The sequence below is a fragment of the Dromiciops gliroides genome, chromosome 1, assembly GCF_019393635.1.
Source record: "Dromiciops gliroides isolate mDroGli1 chromosome 1, mDroGli1.pri, whole genome shotgun sequence".
Lineage (NCBI taxonomy): Eukaryota > Metazoa > Chordata > Mammalia > Microbiotheria > Microbiotheriidae > Dromiciops > Dromiciops gliroides.
The window spans coordinates 611,704,855-611,726,884 of record NC_057861.1 but is presented as its reverse complement, the minus strand read 5'-3'; the positions used below and the strand labels follow the sequence as shown (position 1 = coordinate 611,726,884).

The 22,030-nt window shown below is 37.2% G+C and overlaps 1 protein-coding gene across 2 annotated transcripts in view; it reads right to left on the bottom strand.

The window, feature by feature from the left end:
- Positions 1-21,326, bottom strand: part of GNAQ (G protein subunit alpha q) — a 409,874-nt gene extending 388,548 nt beyond the window's left edge. Inside the window, exon 1 of one of the 2 annotated variants that reach the window (XM_043971286.1) lies at positions 20,553-21,326. In XM_043971286.1, coding sequence (XP_043827221.1) covers positions 20,553-20,688 — 136 coding nt within the window. In that variant the 5' untranslated portion in view covers positions 20,689-21,326. Of the gene's footprint in view, positions 1-19,935; positions 20,058-20,552 lie in introns of those variants that run through there. The other variant, XM_043971293.1, reaches the window with a different exon arrangement.
- Between the last annotated feature and the right edge of the window lie 704 nt (positions 21,327-22,030).

Here is a 22,030-nt window from a genome sequence, read left to right as displayed (position 1 = left end):
ACAAAGTATAAAAGTATATTTGGTGTCATAATTTCTCTAAAGTAATTAATGTTGGGATTCTGCAAGTCTAGAATGTATTCCCTCCTCACCTCTGCCTCTTAGAATACCACATCTAATTCAAGACGATATTTGTTTAATAAGCACTGTTCCTGGTATATTTTCAAATTATATATTTCTTGGGGGACACAGGGACCCAGTCTTAGTCAGCTTCCTCTTTACCCCCACTTGTAGAAACTTCAGCTAATCTCTTTTGGGAACAGAGAGGATCCCAAGGGTGAATCAATAGAAATGGAGATTGGGGCAGCTAGGTGGCACATTAGATAAAGCACTGGCTCTGGATTCAGGAAGACCTGAGTTCAAATCCAGCCTCAGACACTTGACACTTACTAGCTGTGTGACCCTGGGAAAGTCACTTAACCCTCATTGCCTGCAAAAAAAAAATAGAAATGGAGATTGACTAGATGAGATTAGCCACACCTGGACTTCATCTGCCTTGCCCTTCAGAGATGGTCTTTTTGCATATTTCCGCATTAGGTCATTATATCATTAAGTCATAGGTAAAGCTCATTTTAATATGGACCACCCTCAGGTCACATCAATCAATGGAACTGAATGATTCTAGCCAATTAGCTTTGATCACTGTGTAAGAACCACCTCTATCAGAAGAGGAAAAGTGACTGGGATGTCGAGGTGAATACCATTCTGGGGGACATTATAGGTGAGGAAGCCTGTCCGGTAGCTAGTTCACTCTCTAGGTAACGTAGAACTTCTGAACACTGCTTGGAGCCATGTGCTCTCTCTTAGAGACAATATGGTTCTAGGGGTTTTTTGGCTTGTGTTAAATTGGTCAATGCTCTCTCTCTCTTGTGCCTGGGACCTACTTGAATGAGCCACACACTCTCTTCTCTCCCACTTGACAAAATGTCCTGGGTATGTAACTAAGGGGGAAGTTAGTCAGACACACGGTCAATACTCTAGTAATATGTGATCTTAATAATAAATTCTTACTACCTAAACTGGTGTAATATATTACAAAAATCCAAGCCAAGCTCCCCAATAATTTAGAACAGAAACAGACTAGTCCCACAATATTTTAAATGACACAGCATATTGTACCCACAAGTGGAATGAAAGGTACTGGATGGCCCATAACGCAGTTCCTTGCACATTGTAGGTGTTTTTTTTTAAGTTTAATTAAATTGAAACTAAAATGAATTATTATAGATAATTATTTTATAAGTAATAAAAAGTAAATAATAATTGACAATTATTATAAAGCAAAAATGTTTGCCATGAATGGTTTGAACAAAATGAACACAGATCTGCCCATAAAATACTGATATATCCTAAGTAGCATTCATCCCTCTAAACTTGAGAGAGGTAAGCTCTGGACAAAGAAAAGGACAAAAGATAGTATGATTCTTATCTTTGATATTGGTGATCATGCCTTTCCACAAGTACTGTGTTGTCACAGTCAGAGACAACACTGGACTGGATGAATAATTGGTCTTATATAATATGGCAATTGTCATTTTCTTGTGCGATTAAGAAAGAATTAGCAATGAAATTGGAGGAGAGAATTGGACTATACAAACCTTCATAATTGATTATTGGTTTCAAAACCCTCTAATTATGACCCTAAATCATTCAGTGGCTTTTCTTTAGCCTGAATTTTCAAATGAATTAATTCTCCTGGATCAATTTGACAGTGAAGTAATGGAACAGAAAGTTGAATTACCTAACTGTTCATCTTCAACTTCAGATAGCAATGGTGGTGACAAAGAATTTAGGTGGCAAAAGAAAGCTTTCAACGGAAAATGTCTTTTATAATACAAAAGAAAGTATTCTATAATACACTGCTTTATCTCATCAATAATTTAATAACAGACGACTAATTCATGGAATTACTTGTCCATAGAATCCATCTGTTACTAAACAGGGCCCTCCTTAGTAAAGAATCAAGTCACAGTGGCAAGCAATTTCTTGCCAATGAAAGCTACTTCTGTTGTTGTTACTTTATTTTTAACCAAATGTAACAATGCAAATAGATAAATTCATTAAATAAATAGTAGGTCAAAAGAAGTATTTTCATGACTATGGGGAAAAAGCCCAAAACACTTTACCATAAACCATATCAACTCCTGAATACATAATCCTTTATGGAAGAAGCAAGAGATCCATTGTTGTTGATAGGCTGCATGTGTTTATGTGCACAGGTGCACCTATGCATGTGTGCATGTGTGTGTATGTATTATTCTCTATGAAGATGAAAAAGAAAAAAAAAGGAAAAGAAAAAGAAACTATGAGCAGTATATCAGGCAGCATCACAAAAACTCCCCAAACCAAATTTACTAATATCTCCTCCAAAGATGTGTCATTTTTCCAGAGCAAATTGTGCTGATATGCAAGGCAAAATCAAAAGAATGATGGATAATAGGGAGCTTAGTATGGTGGAGTCCAGAAAGTGTAGTCCTTTGGGAGACAGTTATATCACCTCCAACATGACCACAGTAAAAATGCCTAGTGCCTACACCCATACCCACCTTGAACCCAATGTGCTTGATATGGCAAAGGGCTCAAGGCTTCTAGACTTGGTGTAGTCTTTGGGTATGGGGGAAGGAGAAGATGTGGAAACTAACTGAAGAGCTAGGAGAGGGTAAAGGACTATAAGACTGACATGCTACTAAACATATATAAAAATTTGGCCCTAATCTATTTTAACATGTTATAGATCTACAGGAATTAGGATATTGTTTTGTGAGGTGGGTTGGGGGAGGGGTTTTATATACACATTCATTCATTCATTCATTTATTTATTTGTCACAAGCCAGTGAGTGTTCCATCCTTGTAAATGTTGGGTAAATATTTCTATTTAATGATATGGATTTTTATCCTTAAAGTATAGGCAGATAAAGTTGATGATTAAAGTACTCTGGTATTCCTTCAAGGGTGAAGAATCCAATGAATCAAAATTAAAACCATCCCATATTATCAGAACAAATAACAAGAAGTTAATCATCTCTATAGGACAGAGCGTAAGTTGCATTTTAAATCTACAGAATTAACTTGACATGTATATAAAATGAAGAACCTTTGAAATATCAATTCACAAGAAAGTGAGACAGTATATCTGCTAATCTATATGAGTAGCAGAGATTGCAGGAAGCCTTACTCTCTGACTATAAGTTTGATTCGAAAAAGATCAGTTTGGAGAAAATTAAAATGACTTAGAAAATGGCATCTGCATCATTAATAAAAAATTCTACAGTTACTGGCAGGGGTAGATCCCTTGTACATATATACACATGTAGAATTACCTTTCTTATTTTCCAATAACATTACATCCTAATTTGAACACTAGCAGATGTAAAAATTTTTTATCTAATTAGGCTTCACTATCTCTTACCTGACAATCATGAACATAACTGCTTTGGGAAACAAAAGAAAAAGAAAAGAAGAAAAGGGAAAAGAAAATAAGAAAAATCTGTCACAGGGATATCCGACCTAACCTCACTAATTGTTTCTGTGAAAACATGTTAAGTGAAACAACATTATAGGAGCACTCAGTTCCAAGGAAACAATGTTATAAATGTGAATATATTCCTGGGTGGCCAAAATTCAGACTATAAAAGCTTAAATGATCTCTCCTACAAGACTTAATGCTATATAATGTTTATAATGGTAATACCAACTTCTATCTTCCAACCCAGGAACTCAGGGTTATGCTAGAAGGTGGGACAAAGGCAAGAGGAAACCATTCTATATATTTCACATAATCAATTATCTTGAAAAATTGTGGTCCAAAAATGGCAACTCACTAAGTAATGAAACATTATTACATAATTTTTTCTGATTTCTTTTCCCCAATTACATGTAATAACAATTTTAACATTCTTTTTTTCAAATTTCAAGTTCCAAATTCTCTCCTCCCTTTCCCCCCCACCACATCGAGAAGGTGAGCAATTTGACATAGATTATACACATTACATATAGCTATTAAAAAAAAAAAAACCAACCTGATTCTTTTAAAGACTACCTCACCCAAGCTGGAGATGTAAAGGGGGCACTCATGGGCTCCATGCCATTGTGATCAACAGGGGAGATCTGACCTGTTCTATTTCTGACCTGGACTGATTTGCCCCCCTCCCCCCATAGGAAACCTGGTGCACCTCTTCCCAAACCCTAAGGGCTCACTATATTAAGAACTTAGTGTAGACATCTAAAATATTAACCCACTGCAGCTCAGAACTCCTGAGATTTGCCAGTCTCAACATCTCTGAGTAGCTAAGATTATAGGCATGAACCACCAAGGCCAGCAATATACAATATTGGGTCCATTGAGGAACAAAGAATAGCTAAGTGAGGGAGCACTGTAAAATACAGCCTCCTCAGCATGGCATGTGTCCCTTGAAAAATTTTGCACCTTTGCACCTTTTGTCTATCAGAGGTTTGTTTGCTTCATCTCCAAAAGATAAGTCAGCAACAAGCAGAATTTATCTCTCCCTTTGCTACTGATCCCTAATAAGTTCTGTCTTCCCAATTAGCTCTTTATTTTACTAGAAAGTAAAAAGGGTTATCACTGAGACTTCCAGTAAAAATGGCTTCATCAAAGGTCACAGAAGAGCCCAACTTTCCAACCTGTATACCCACAAGTACCGACAAATAGTATCACACTAATGATCAAGAAATCCAAAGAAAAACTAAAGCAAGTGTTTTGATTTATCCAACCAAGGATCACTAAAAAAGGCAGCCAAAAGCTTATAGAACTACTTCCCTAAGGAAGTTAGCCCAAGTGCAGGTGAACAACCTCGACATCTGCCAGTGCTCAGACCAGAAATGCTCCATCTACTATCCACAGTGTTCCATAGCTTTTGAGGGGTAGAAAACCAGAAAACCAGAATGAACAGACATATAGAAGCCCTAGGGGCCTTGGAAACTCATAGATATCTGACTGAAGACTCAGGAGCCAAAGAAGACAACACTCTGCAAGCAATAAATGCCCAAAGAAGGGCTTGATGTCTGTACCAGTCTGGCCTGATTCTATCCTGAGGGTCAAAAAACACTCTGAACCTTTGGCTTCTGAATCTGTGGGTAAGGAGACCCCTAGTATTTCAATAGGGAAACTTCAAGAGAGTCAGAAACCCACAATGTTCTGACCACAGATATGGAATAGGGCTGATAACACTCTGGTCAAAGGGGCTTAGAGTCCACAGAAATCTTACCCAAGATGTTCCATAAAGCCCTGAAGACAACAGCACTCTGAACTTATATAATCCAGGTGAGCTTGAAAAATGCAGATGTACTGAGTTGATATACCAGGGATAGTAGAAGTGACAGGAGCCCAGATAAGAGGTAAGAATTAAGTAGAACCATCCCATGAAAAAAATGTGTGAGGGAGTAGAGCCTAGCCCAGGCAAAAAGTATCACATCAAGACTGAAGTGGGGGGGGGGGAGCTAGATGGCGCAGTGGTTAAAGCATCGGCCCTGGATTCAGGAGGACCTGAGTTCAAATCTGGCCTCAGACACTTGACACTTACTAGCTGTGTGACCCTGGGCAAGTCACTTAACCCCCATTGCCTGCAAAAAAAATTTAAAAAAAAAAAGATTGAAGTTGGGGAGGGCAGCTAGGTGGCACAGTGGATAAAGTGCCGGCCCTGTATTCAGGAGGACTTGAGTTCAAATCCAGTCTCAGACACTTGACACTTACTAGCTGTGTGACCCTGGGCAAGTCACTTAACCCCAAGTGCCTCAAAAAAAAAAAAAAGGAAAAGAAAGGAAACAAAAAAATTCATATCTTTAAAATGAAAAGTTGGAGCAAAATTCATTATGGTTTAAATGAATTTTTAAAAATCAGGGTTGGCATCAGTGAAAATAGTCATGATTTAAATGATTTAAAAAGATTTAAAAAGGCTAATTATGCTTAATGACACTACGAACTATGAGATGACATCAATAATTTTACATATATTTATGTATTAAATGGTATAGTATCTAGATATTCTTAATTTAATTAAACAGAGAAATAGCAAGATTATAATAGTTGGAGGCCTCAATGAAACCATTTCAGACCTAAACAAATCTAACCCCCAAAAAATTGAACAAGAAAGAAAACAAGGGTTTTAATAGAATTTTAGAAAAATTAGAGATGATAGCTATCTGGCAATTGTTGAATAGAAACAGAAAGGAAAAGACATACTATTCAGTGTTACATGGAATCTTAACAAAAATTGATCATGTACTCAGCCCCGCTGCCCCCAAAAGAATAAATGCAAAAATTAGAAGTACTGATGACATCTTTTGCTGACAATGAAATGAAAAGTATAATCAATACAGTCTTTGAAGAAATAATGCAAAGTTAAATGAGGGTAAGTAATTTAATACCAAGGAATTGGTGGGTCAATGAACAAATCATAGAAAAATAGATAATTTCAAAGAAAATTACAACTATGGGATAATATACCAAAATACATAGTCATAGCAGTCCTTAAGGAAAAACATTTATCCCCAAATACTTTCATCAACAAAAGAGAGAAAAAACAAATAAATGAATTAGAAATGCAACTAAAAAAACAAAAACAAAAACAAATTTAAAAACCTCAAGCAAACACTAAAATAGAAATATAGAAAAATAAAAGACTAACAAAACTAACAGCAAAACCAAATTAAAACAAAACAAAATATGTTGGATGGATGAATTGATAAATAAGACAAGGGTCTAGAGTTTTAAAAAATTAAGTTTAAAAATGAAGAATTAAACTATTAGCTAATGTGATGGGGGGGGCGTGGTGGGCAATGAGGGTTAAGTGACTTGCCCAGGGTCACACAGCTAGTCAGTGTCAAGTGTCTGAGGCTGGATTTGAACTCACGCACCACTTAGCTGCCCCTAATGTGATTTTTACAAAGGACAAACAAAGTGCCAAAATCAAAAATTAAAAAAAAAAATTCACAACACAGCAAGATAAAATAAAGGAAATTGTTAGAAACTCATTTGCCCAATTATATGCCAACAAAACTGATAGATAAAATGGATGAATATTTATAAAATATAAAATGTCTCAACTAAAAGAACAACAAAAAAGATCATTTAAATAATGAGATCTGGAAGGACAAACTGAATAAGCCATAAATGGGAGGGGGAAGGGGAGGGGGGGAGAGGAGCAGAGGGATTTATAAAAGAATACTATCAAATATTCATAAAACAATCAAGTCCAACATTACATAAAATGTTTGCAAAAATTGGAAAAGAAGGGGGCAGCTAAGTGGTGCAGTAGATAAAGCACCAGCTCTGGATTCAGAAGGACCTGAGTTCAAATCCAGTCTCAGACATTTGACACTTACTAGCTGTGTGATCCTGGGTAAGTCGCTTAACCCTCATTGCCCCACCCAAAAAAAAACTGGAAAAGAAGAAATTTTTACCAAATTCTTTCACATACATATATAGACTTAATACCTAACCTAAGGAGAAACAAAGAAGAGAAAGAAAAATATAGGAAAATAGGCCTAAAGAATACTGATGCAAAAATAATGATTAAAATATTGACAAAGACACTACATAGCAACAAGTTTAAAAGTTTATGCACTATGACCAGATTTGAATTGCATCCAAAATGCAGAACTGATCCAATATTTTAAAAACCTGTAACATAATGGATCATGTTCATAATAAATCTAACAAAAACCATGATTATATCAATACATGAAGGAAAAACTATTGATAATATACAATACCCATTACTATTAGAATCACAAACAAAAAAAATTCATAGGAATAATAGATCTTTCCTTAAAATGGCAAAGAGCAGCTATTGAAGACCAAGGTGAAATGCCAGAGGCCTTTCCAGTAAAAATTAGGGTTAAAGCAAGGAGGTCCATTTATCATCACTATTATTTGATATAATTCTAGAAATGTTAGCTAACATAAATCAAGGGAAAAAAATTGAAGAAATAAGTATAGAAGAGGAAACAAAATCATTGTACCTTGTATATTATATGACAAATTATAGGATTGTAGAGAAGCCTGAATATTCTACTAACAAAAACATTAAATAATAATTTCAGCAAAGTGCAGGATATAAATCATAAATCATCACCTCTTGTATAAATTATCACCAAAAGTAGCACAAAGAAATAGAAATGGAAATTCCACTCAAAATAACTATAGACTACATAAAATATTTGGGAATCTATGTACCAAAGAAATAAAAGTGATTACATGAATACAACTATAAAATACTTTATGGAAATAAAAACAGACCTAAATGATTGGAGAAATACAAATTGTTCATGTTTAAAGCATGTCAATATTATTTTTTAAATGAAAAAACTACCCAAATTAATTTACTTATTCAGTACCATGCCAATCAAACTAACAGTATTACTTCATAAACCTAAAAAAAATAACTTAAAACTTAATCTGGAAGAATAAAATGCCAAGCATCTACAGAGATATAAATATGTGTGTGTGTGTATAAAGTGGGAAGGAAGAAGTCTCTTCATACCCGATTTCAAACTATACTACAAAGCAATAGTCATTGAACCTATTTGGTACTGGTTAAAAAAATGAAAATTTGAGCAGTACAATAGTTAAGGTATACAACATAAAAACCAAACATAATAGCATAATATTTAATAAACTCAAAGATACCAACACACACACAGACCTGAAGTAAAAACTCACTTTTTGATTAAAAAAAAAGTCCTATTGGAAAGCAAGTCTATCATAAATTAGGTTTAGGCCAACAACTCAAACCATATACTACAATAAGCTCCAAATAGATACAGGAATTAGATATTAAAGGTCATATTATAAACAAATGAGATGAGCCAGGAAGGATCTAGTTTTTAAAAGCATGAACAGAGAGACAATTCTTGATCAAAGATGTGATTTAAAAAAAAAAAAGGATTACAGAAGATAAAATGGAAAATTTTTATTACATAAAATTGAAAAACTTTTGCATAAACAAAACCAAGGCCATGAGAAATAGAAGGGAAGCAGTTTACTGGGAGAAAAGTGTTGGGGAAGTCTTTACATCAAGTTTCTCTGATAAAGTTGTCATTTAAATATATAAGAACCAGAAACATTGCCCAAATAGGTAAATGGTCAAAGGATACAAACAAGATTTGGGTCAGGGAGAGGGAATGAAGCTATTCATATAGCTATTAAGCTAAATTTTCCAAATTAATAATTTCAAAAGAAATGCAAATTTTAAAAACTTTGATATTTGAATTCACACCAACCAAATTGATAAGAATTGCGATGACTGGAAAATTATAAATGCTGGAGGGGATATGGAAGGACAGACACACTAATGAACTGTTGAAGGAGCTGTGATGGATCCAGCCAATTCTGGACCATTCCAGCAAATTTGCCACAAAAAAGTAATTTAACTGTGCATACCGTTTGATCCAGATATATTACTACTAGGCATATATCCCAAAGAGATCAAAGAAAATGTGTTTTGTGTGGTAGCAAAGAACTGGAAACTAAGAGGCTACTCATAAATTGAGGAATGTTTGAACAAATAATGTTCAGGTTACAAATAAAATTCAGAAAAATTTGGGAAAATTTATAATGGTGGATGAGAAAAGCAAAACCAGGAGAAAATGTATACAATAACTATGACACTGGAGAAAAACAATTTAATTTTGAGAATTTGGATAAATAAAATGACTATGATTCCAGAACATCACTGATGAAGCATTTCTACCTACCTTGTGATAAAAATGAAACATACATTTTCAGATCTGGCCAACGTTTAGATTTATTTTGCTTGACTATGTTTATTTTTTTTTCCCAAGTAAGGGGTCTTACATGGTAGGAGTAGAGACATTTGAGGAACAGAAGCAGCATAATGATCTTAACAACAACAACAAATTTAAAGAATGCCTTCAAAGCATTTTTCAAAAGACATAGAAGACAAAAGAATGAAGTTGAGAGATAGACAACTAGGATAGCTTTTAACTAACTGTTGGATTTATTATATTCTTTTTTATTTTTTATTTTGCAGGCAATGGGGGTTAAGTGACTTGCCCAGGGTCACACAGCTAGTTAAGTGTCAAGTGTCTGAGGCCGGATTTGAACTCAGGTATTCCTGACTCCAGGGCCGGTGCTTTATCCACTGTGCCACCCAGCTGCCCCCTATTGTATTCTTTTAAAAACACAAGTGAACAGAATGACGATTTGCAATTTTATATATAATCTTGTTTTTTGTTTATGGAAATATTCATGTTTGGTGTTTGTCAGTTTCAGAATAAAAATTAAAAATTGGTCCCCACATACATTATAAGCAAACCCTACCTTAAGGACATGAAAATCCTCTCTAATGTTGTTAATTAATTGTCTATTCACTACATTGTTCCTATGAAAACAACTGTCCATGTCATGTTGTTTCATCTAACACTTTATCTGGAAAAGTTTAAGAACATTAAGGTGAGGTAAGGTGAGCTTATATTAATAAAGGGGATAAAAACCATTCATGGAGATAGTTTTATGTAGGGTTTGAGTCTATTTATATAAGTACCTAAACACATATCACAAGCCCCTTTCTTTTCATGTATTCAATCAACCTACTTCCCTTCTTAACAGATCATAACCACATGATCCTTGACAGCAGCACCAACTTAGAAGTTCCCTAAATATTTAGAAAGTGCAAGAATCAGAAAGCCTAAAGAATATCTCTAGACATTTACCTAAATCTTGTGGTCATAACTAATCTAGTCATTTAAATGCATTATAATACAATAAAAGTATATAGGTGGGAATCCCATTAAAAGGCATCATCATCCTTTGTTCTGGTTAAAAGAGAAAAACAGAATAAAACTTTGTGGTTCATCAAAAACCCTTCAGCAGCTCTCCAGGGAATTAAAGCTACACTTTGTTTCAATCCTCAAGTTCATTCAAGGTATCTGAAGGAGCCAGGAGTAAGTCAGTCAACAAGCATTTTACTAAATGCTTACACTATGTGCCAGGCCTGGTTGGAGATTAAAAAAGAGGAATGGGGAGTAGTATAAACAAAACAAAACAAAACAAAACAAAACAACCCAATGACTAGTCCCTCTTCTCCTACTTATATAGAATTAAAAAATAAGAAAAAGTCTCTTTGTGACTTGGATTGGCTTAAATTAGGAAACATGAAGAAAGGAAATGAAAAAAGTGATTCTATGCCATTTTTAGTTATGTAATCTTATGAGAACTTTGATCTTTGGTAGCATTGTCTCTCTTGAAATTATATTGTATAACTTTTTATATATTTATCATTTATTTACCTGTGTACTCATTTTATTCATATCTCCCTTTACTGCTGACCCCCCCCAACACACACACACAGACAGAGTGACACAGACAGACAGACAGAGACAGAGCAAACTATGAGCTCCTTAAATTTAGGGATGTTTTGTTGTATTTTTGTACCCAAAGCACCTAGAATAGTACCTAGGATATACTAAGCACTGAATGCATGTTTGTGGAATTATAGTGAACTGAATTTAAATACTAAAGACTATCAAAAGTAGTTAAAGGTAGGGAAGGTGAAATTACTCATCAGAATTTCAGTTTTCTGAGAAAAAAGAATGTGCAGGGCCACCTCCTACAAGTATTTATGAATACACTGCTAAACATCAGCATTCATTTTCCACATGAGAATCAAAAAGTCTCATTGTAGCTCTTTTTCTTTAATTTGTGGTTCAATTATTGTTCCCTTCTGTGAAATATCTTGAATATAATGACACTAATAACACTTTAGTTCCCAATTGCACTACCCACTACACACTGCCATGAAACAACTACTCCCTTTCAAATTATTCACAATCAGAGATTAATCCTGTAATAAAGGTGCATGGAATTTTCTACTACAAAGTATTCTCTGTGTGTGTGTGTGTGTGTGTGTGAGAGCATGCGCACACACGTGCACGCATGCACAAGAGAGAGACAGAGACAGAGACAGACACTGAGACAGACAGAGACAGCCATCATCAGAGAGGGATGGCTTTCCATTTATACCACTGAATAAAATGCTATTTAGCTGTTAAGCCATAAACAACACAAAATATTGAAATGAATTCCATTTTCAATGGAAAATGAATTATAGACAAACACTGGACCAGAGAAATGTTGCCTTTTTCAAGCAAGATTATTCCAATTGCCCAAGTCAACCTAAAAGGGGATGGAAAAATGAAAAAAAACCTCTAAGCTGGAAAAAAAAGAGATACGAAAAAAAGAAATACAATTTTTTCAACCCTATAAGTCAACATGCCACCCTTAAAGATGACAGGTAAATAGAAGAAAGTAAAACTTTTATATCTATGGTCAATAATCACTTCCTTTGAGAATTATTACTTTCTATCACAGAGATTCAAGGGCCTGTGATTAACACCAAAAAATAATCTTCTATCATGGTTAGTAACATTGGAAACCTTTTTAGGATTCTATTTTATCAATCAGTAAACATGCATTAGGCATATACCTGTTCTGATAAGTATAATGTGGGGATGGGAGGGGGGATGCAAAGATGTATCACGCACACTTGCCATCAATAAAATTACAATTTAGTTGATGAGATAGAATATAATGATTTTTTGTTTTAATCTAACAATCCAAGGTGCTAAATTTTGAATGAATGGCAGGAAGCACCACAGGTCTTGGGAGTTGAAATTCAACTTTTCCAACCTGTAAATCCAAATGATACACCATAGCTCTGCTAATTGCTTTCAACTGTTTTATGTCTCTATTTTTAATTAAAAGTCAATCCAAGTTGCAAAGAGACAAGAAATATATCAGAAGGGCATATCCAAACAAGGCAGGATTTCTATAATGAAACAGTATGAACAATGGAGAATCATTCAAATTCCTCCTTTTAGAGAGAGATGCACAGATATGTATTATATATGTACGTGTATATAGACCTACATGTATGTATGTACACATACATCATGCATACATACATATACCTGAAGATGCTATGATTCTTGTAAAGAACTCCCAAAGAAGGAACTGGTTTTTGATTGGAAAATCTTTCCACGTGTCCCACTTCCTGATCACATCCACCTATCTCTGACTTAGTGAAAAGGATCATAGAGTCATAGATGAAGAGCTAAAATGGACCTCAGAGGTCATCTAGTCCAACTCACCTCATTTTACATGTGAAGAAACTAAGGCTCAGGATCACACTGGTAAATAAATGGTAGAGAAAGAATTTTAACTTAGGTCTATTTCTAAATCCAGAAGTTGTCTTGTTGTACCACATGAATCCTTAGAGTTTCTTACCATAGTTAAGTGACATGTCCAAGTCACACAACTACTAAGTACCAGAAGCAGATTTGAATTTAGATCTTCTTGACTCCAAGCCCAGAACTCTAATCATTATATTACATTGCCTCTTCACATTCATGCTTAATAAATATTTTGTTCTTAATGTTTTCCCCAAGATTTAAGACCAAGCAGTTTATATTGGTTTCTAAAATGAAACTCAAGGAACAAGAATCATAGCTTAATTCTTAGGCTTAAAGCGATCAGAATATGCATATATATTATTGTTGCACAATACTATGTACAAAGGTGCTTGATATTTTTTAATTCATTTCCTACAAATACGATCAGTTCTCTTTTCCTATGCTGTCTCTGATAGACACTGGTCTTTATTTATTGGACTGTCAGGCAGGCATTTGAATTATGAGCAGTATAACAAATAAAAGGTGACTGCTTAAAAACTTCCTATAATTTTATTTGTAACAGCTGCTCACTTGCAATAGTGTTTGAGTCTGGGAATAGATCTTTCTTTAATGCTATTCCATTCAGCAGGGTAAGAGAAAATGTTCACTGTTTACAGTATTCAATTATTGCAGCAGAGTTAATTACCAGAAATCACACATTTTACCTTATAACACCATTTCACACTTTCCTAGGATGTATTTTGTAGAGATCTCATTTGCTTAAGAGCCATTGTAATAGTTTTCATCCACAAAATTGTCACTGCCCTCCCCCATTTGCTAGGAAAATAGACCTTTAACTTGTTCTTAAAAATTCTGTGATAGGATCCATCCTGTGAGTGGAGAGCCTAGTGGCAACAAATTGTTCTTACATGTTTTGTGTCCCTTTCTGCCTTAATGTTCTTAAAATGACTTCTCATCTTTCCTCTGAGATGTCCACTTTGATCTCTACATAAAGTACTTCTGGACCCCTCTAAACATTTCCACTGAGATCAATGGGAAGGACCCAAACACGTGCAAAGAGAAAAATATGAATGCTCCAGCAGAAAAAACCTTCTTTGGCAATACATAAAAGGAATTTAACAGGATTAAAATTTTAGATCATCATGGAAAAAAAAATGTTCCTCATTTTTCCTAAGAAAGTTCTGCCCATCTACTCATAAATGAGATGGTTATGTTCTGAGCCACCAAAAAAAAAAAAGTATTACAATAAACACCAGACCCCAAGTACTCAGGGCAACTATACATCCCAAAGTTTCCAAGAGAGTTCCAATTTTAAGTATATATATATAAACTAGATTTTGCAAAAAGAATCTCATTTATCATGCCAGGTGTCCTGATTTTTAGCTCAGAAAATATGTATGTCACCATACATAGACTGTACACATTTTACCTTTAAAAAGTGAACAATGTTCTTATCAGAAAGGACAGTGGTGTATCTAAGAAAGTGATCTAGAGGGTTACTTTATATGAAACTTTGTGATACTGAACTACTCTTATTCCAAATTATACTGCCAACTCACCTCAAAACATTTTATTTAGGGGCATGAGAGACCACTTAATTGTCAAACAAGGATTTAATTTGTGCAGAGACACACACATGACAGAAAAAAATGTTAAAGGAGAATGGAGGAACAGATGGAAGCAATGTAGACAGTGTGTCTACATGGCTTAATACAAAACCTCACAACAATGGCTCTGTAGGGCTCCAGCTTTCATTTTTATGAGGGATGCTTCAACTTTCTTTTAATTTATTTATAACCAAGTATAAACATTTTATTACAGAAAAGAGGAAATTTATTCAAAATAAAATCCTAATATTTAGAGATACTTCTGCACTTTACAAGTTGAAGTTGTTTTTACAAAAAAAAAAGTCATTAGATTTTTTTTTTGGTGGGTCTCCAATGGGACCTCATTAACACCACATTCTTGTGGCAGCAGGGAGGTCTCACAATGGACCTGCCTGAAGGTTGACTTCTCTCTAAATTTCTGACTAGATAAAAATTATGCCATCTAGCTAAATCAATTTTAAAAATACCCATTCTTGCCTTGTTTTTCTTGATGTATGAGCTCAAATTTCTTTAACCATACAGATATACTGTCTAAATATACTTCTTGGGGCAGCTAGGTGGTGCAGTGGATAAAACACTGGCCCTGGAGTCAGGAGGACTTGAGTTCAAAAGTAGCCTCAGACACTTGACATTTACAAGCTGTGTGACCCCGGGAAAGTCACTAAACTCCAATTGTCTCACCAAAAAAAAAAAAGATAGATAGATAGATAGATAGATAGATAGATAGATAGATAGATAGATAGATAGATAGATAGATAGATAGATAGATAGATAGATGATAGATAGATAGATAGATATACCTCCTTATTCTGGTACCTATCAGACCTATGTTTTTTGCATGTCCCAGAAATTACTTAGTATTCAATTTACATGCATTTTTCTATTTACTTATCTGTGTGCACATTGCTTCTCCAGAGTAGAATATAGGCTCTTCAAGGGCAGAGAATGCGTCCATTTTTGTCTTTGCATCTCACATCTCCAGTATGGAGCACAGTGACTGGCATATAGCAGGCACTTAATGTTTGTTGAATTATATACTGAACTGAACAGAATTGAATTGATATCTTATTAAATATGCCTGTAAAAACCATGTGAATTATGGGTTGTTTTTGTTGTTTTACTATCAACAATTCCCAAATATTTATATCTATACATTTTAGTGTTTTTTTCCTTGTACCTTTTTATGGTTGACTAACACAGAATGATTTTATTTGTGGTTGTTAAGGAGAATTTTTATAATAACTATTATCAGTATATTTTTTGCATACTATATATATGTAGTACTATTTTATGTATCATTATGATGGGGCAGAAAAAATTTGGCCATTAAAACAAAAAGAATAGGGTTTAGCTATTGACTGCAAGATATAAATAACCAGGAAATGCAATGGCTTGTTATTTCCTCCTAATGCTCATATCTTAGGCATGACTGTTATCATTTCCAAATGCACATAACATGGTAATGTACACTGTTCCAAATGTAACATAATATTTTGTATTAGTGCTTACCACCCTGACATACTTTTCTAACAAGTTGCTTGCAACAGTTGCACAACATAAAAAGGGATCAAGATTTTAGGTATCACAGATGAAAATAACAGTGTTGTATCCTGATAATCCATTCTTTGCTTTGCAATGTTTCAAGCCATTCTAGGGAAGCTCACAAATCCACATCATTCTAAAATATTATATTTTGGAACCAGCTCTCTGAATTAGCATAGAAGATCATGGGTATTTGTTAGTTTTCCTAAGATTGACTGACTTAAAGGCTATAAATTTTAGAATTTTGCATTTTTTAAATTGTTATGAATTAATAAATAAAAAACATTGATAACCTAGCATCTTAAAAATAGGAGCTTTCAGGATATATTAATTAGAACATTGATGAAGAGCAGATTTCCATTTAGAATGGAAAAAGGAAACCAAATCAAGTTTGTGAGTGAATATGTGTATATGAACTCAAGCATCTGAAGTCATGTTCTTAATTTGCCCCCAGAGCATCAAAGGGAGTGGTTCATGGACAGTCAGATAAAAATAAATCTCCTTTAAGAGAATAATTAAAGAAGTAAACATTATATAATTTACATATAGTAAATATCCCACAGTATACAACAAGGGCAAATTAGAGAATTCTCTGTGGTACATACAGCATAAAAATAAAAGTTTTTTATAAAAGAGGGGAGGATAAATATTAACATCATCAAACTGGGAAGAAGGGTAAGGAAGAGGAATCACAGAGTTATCCAAAATAAAGAAAAAAGAATGAAAGTTAAAATGTAATAGTAATAAGTAAAGTTAGGGGAAATTAGTAGGATTGTTTTAAGAAACAATAAAGAATAAGTATTCAAAGGACTTCACAAGTACTTTATAACTCAGGAGCCATTTGACATAAAACTGGATTTAAGCCAGAATGTCCCAAATTTAACAAGCAACAGTTTATTAGCTAGGTAATCACAATTTCCCTTTTGTTACATACTCCTAATCATTAGCTCCTAAAACCAAATAGTTAAATTTTAAAAGGCATAAGGCCACTCAATTTCAAATATCTACAAAATCACCTTGAAGAAAGAAAAAAAAAGAAAGCCCCCTAAACAGCCTCAGGTCTTTAAGTAAAATGTTCATCTTTAATGCCAGCTAGGAATTTACTTTGAAAAGCATTTTACTCTGATACTGTAGGATATTTTCCCATCTCTAACACTTTATAAGTTGGTCATGATGAGCACTTATTAGACAGTTAAATAGTGATATTGTGCTACAATTTCCTGTAACCTCCACTGCACGGAGTAGGTACTCAAGTATATGTCAAATTAAATAGTGAAGGAATGAATGAACACTCATTTTACAGAAAAACACATCAGGTCTTCCATAAAGCAAAAGCACCCACACACAGAGAGACAAATATTTTCCCAGTCCCTCCCAGGATATCTAGGATGACTTGAATTTTTCATCTTTAGACTGAAAATCATAAAAATCTCATTATTGATTGGTTTGTCAGTTTGCACACAAAAGTCTGCATTTAGCATATAGTATAAAGCAGTATAGATATTTAGGATGTTCATGCTACACAAATCACGAATGATATATGAAACTAAAATCACTTGACAATTCTCCCACTTTATAGAGTAGTGTCCAGAACACAGCATTATATGTAATTTTTTAATCTTTAGACAGGATGTTGATTTTAAAGACCAAAATTTCATTTCAGGTTACACTAGTAGTTTTAATTGGGAGGCGGAAGATTTTATTAAGTAAAGTGGAAGGGAATTCTAATAAGCCTTTTCAACTCTTTGAGACATAAGGGAGGGATGGGGAGGGGGGGAGAAGTCACAGCAAGATGTTCCCCAGACCCTTTAACCTAGGGAACTACAGTAGATATGGATTGTTTCTTACCTTCCCCTCCCCTAGGAAGTCACCACTAACTTTCATTTAAAAACAAAGCAGGCCTATTTAAATAAACATAGACTACATATTTATAAGTAAATAAAATCTTTACTTTATAAGTAAATAAAATCTTCTTTCTGGGAGGAGTTTCTGAGGCCATTTGACAGTCTTCTCTCATTTCTTCTTTTTCCTGAAAAGCCCAATCACTAAAACATTTGTTGCACTATGTAGGGTAAGGGTTAGAAACCCTGGAACCTGTTGTTCAAACCATAAATAGAAACAACTCAAGACAGAATGCAGGTCAGGGGAGAAATCCTTTTTGAAACAAAAAAGCTTAATATGACATAGTTGCACCTCTACAAGAGATACATTTCCTCCCCACTTTTCCTCATTGTAGAGAAAATCTCATCTATCCATTTGTTCAATTTCAGCCATTAAAAAAGTAGCCTTCAATTTGACTTATTGTAGTCTTCATCATAAAGTCTTGGTTTCTGCACCCCTCATTTTATTACCTTAAAGTCCACATCTCTTCCTTCAGTTCCTCTGCCCTCCACTCCCTCTAAACTAAGCATATGCCAATCTGTCTAAACTGTGTTCCAAAGTGAATCACATGTTCTGCTTGCTTCTTCACAACATGTATAACTAACCATTTGTATCTTTCTGCCATTATTCTATTTTGTTCCTCCTCTTTAATTGATCCAACACATAAACAATAGGGCTTCAACAGCAAAATAGTTCTTTGCTACAGAAGATGGAATGTTCAAGATAAAAAGATGTTTCTTAGACTCTTGATTAACAGTATTCTTTGTCCAACACAAAATTTTATGTAATGTATTTCCAACACACACAAGTATCCATAACACTAGGGCAGAAAATTTTCAGGCCTATTATTTCAAAGCCCTGTACTGCTCCTATCACAGTAATTAAGAATTATGTCACACTGTACAATAGGTGAAAGCCGATCTCTTGATTTTTAAAACACTAAAAAGTGTCCAAGGAAGCATCAATTATGGATTCCTATCTGAGAAAGGGAATTTTCTTGCAATGCCTCTAACAGCAGAATTCCAAGGTTGACTTTTTCTCCTTGGTTAATGGGAAATTGTCCTATATTCGGCCCATTTTATTTCTGGCCCAAATGGGCAGTTCCAAAGGTGTTAAATCACTGTCATTTTCAAACACACAATAGGTCACTATTCAGCTCCACAGGAGTAGCTGAGTGGTTGATTCTTGACTCTTTGCTAGGACCCGTTCTGAAGACAATCATCCTTCATGTGGGTTGTCTCATGAAACCAAAAGCTCTCATCACATCGACAACCTCTACCACTCTCACCACCACAAACCCCAACACCCCGGACCCCAAGCCTTTCTTTCCTTTTGAAGGAGCCGTGCAGCTGAGGAAGCTTGCCACCAAACCTTCCCTAAGAAGCTCCTCTCTTCTCTTGCTCTTGCTCTTGTCGTCGCCAGGTTGCAAAAGAATTTCACTTTTTTTTTACATTTGCCGCCTCTTTTTCACATCTCACTTTAAGCCTCCTCTGCCCTAGCTTCCGAGAGACACCGCCGCCACCCCCTTCCTCCATGTCACAACATCAAACCTCCTTCTGAAGCCCACCGTTTCTCCCACCCTACACCCCAAAATGTATTCCTAATACATGCATCCAAGGAAGCACAGACCTATATTATCTATTATACATAAAGTATATCTGTACACACACACACACACACACACACACACACACACATATATATATATACAGAGAGAGAGAGAGAGGAATCTACATACAACATGATCCACAGTATATGCGATGTATGTGCGCGACCACATATTTTCCCGACTCCAATTATCCTAACGGAAATAGCACGCTCCCACGGAGCTCAGGCAAAGAAACTGAGAGTTGAATCCCTATTTCTCACTCCCCCTCCCTCACCCCCAAATCCACATGCCCTGCCCCCCCCCACCTTGCTAAGATACCACTTTCATATGCACTGTGTCTACATCTGATTCACAGGCATACACAATGCATAGCCCTTGGCTTTGCACATGCCCGGGCACATACACCAGGATAGCTTTTAAGATCGGGGGAGAGAGGGGACATGGGGGGCGTAGGGTATGCATATGGAAAGATACGCTCCATAAGGGCACCGTGCGCGCGCGCGTGTATGTGCGTGTGTGTGCGCGCGTGTGGTGTGTGGTGTGTGTGTGTGTGTGTGTGTGTGTGTGTGTGTGTTGGGTACTGGGGGAGGGGTGCTGGGTGAGCACATCAGCAGTTGGGGGTGCAGAGGGCAGTTGCCCCGAGGGTGGAAGAAGGGGGAGGAGAGGTGAGGCGGAGGGAGCCGAGGTGGATGGGGCAAAGGAAGGGAAGTAGTCAAGGAGCGAGGGGAGGCGGCTCTCCCACTTACCCAACAGCAGCAGCTTGAGCTCCCGGCGTGCGTCCCGCTTGTCCCGGCGGAGCTGCCTCTCGATTTCATCGTTAATCCGCCGGGCTTCTTTGGCTTCTTCGCTCAGGCAGCACGCCATGATGGACTCCAGAGTCATTCTTCCTAACTGCTTCAGACACAACCCCCCAGTACCCCCAGAAAACACGCGCGCGCGCGCGCTCCTTTCTCACTCACCGCCGCGGGCCGCGGCGGCTGCTAACCCCTGGGCTGGGTGTGGGAAGAGGGACTGGGGGTGGGAGGGGGAAGGGGGAGGGGGTCTGGGGTAAGGTAGGGTGGGAAGGGGAGGGGAAGGTGGGAGACTCCTGAAGCCACCCACTGCACGCCCGGCGAAGCCCGATCCCGGCGGCGGGGCCCGGACACAGAAGCGGAGCTCTCCACCCCGGGTGGAAGGGAGGTTAGGGAGGTGCAAGGAAGAGAGAGGGGGATAGGCCCGCTCCCCCTGGCCTCCCTCAAACACGCACCCCCCTCAAAGACTACAACAACCTCCCCCCCCACCCCCCACCCCCTCTATCTTCTGCCTCTGTCACTAGCTAAATCCAACTCCTCCTCCTCTTCTAAATCATGCACCCAGCAACATAGAAACATCCACTAGGGCAGCGGCGCGGCTGCGACGGCGGTGGCGGCGGCGGCACCAGAAGCAGCAGCCGGCTATGGCACAGACACCAGAGCGCACCCTTTTCCCCTTCTCCTCCTGACACCACTCCCCCAATGCCCCCCTGTATCCGAGATGACACCCGCCGGGATCCCTTTCCCACCCACCCCAGGCTCGCGCGCAAACACACTCACACACATACACACACCCCACTCCTTCCTCCTCTCCCTCCTCCCCCCCCCTTCCTCCTCCTCTGCTCTCTGCCAGATACCCACCCCCCGGCCCCGATGAGTGGCTGATCAGCTTTCTCCCTCCCTCTCGCCACACACACACATTTTCTTCTCTCAACTGGAGCACAAATCCGGGAGGGAAGCGGCAGCAGCAGCGGCCGCGGGGGAGAAGAGGAGGAGAAGGGAAAGGAGAAGGAAAAGGAGAAGAAGGAGAAGGAGAAGGAGGAGAAGGAGAAGGAGTTGGCGGTGGTAGCGGTGGTGGTGATGGTAGTGAAACTGGAGGCGGAGGAGGTGGTGTCGCTTGCCTCCTCCTGGGTCTCTTTTATTATTGAAATTGTGCTGGTGATGCTTATAGTTCTCCTGTCTTCTGAGACTGCTTCTCTCAGTCTTTCTCTCCACTTCTCCTACCCCTTCCCTGTCGGGGTTTCAGTTTGCCTGCTCCTTCTGCCTCCTCTGCTGGTTTAAGGCTGCAGCTGTTGTCGGGGCTGTTCCTGCTGCTCCTGCTGTCCCTGGCTCTGAGGAGGGGGAGGTGGAGGAGGAGGAGAAGGAGGAGGAGGAGCCGATAGAAGGGCCGGAGGCTGAGGCTACCGCTGCTGCTGCTGCCGCTGCTGCCACCA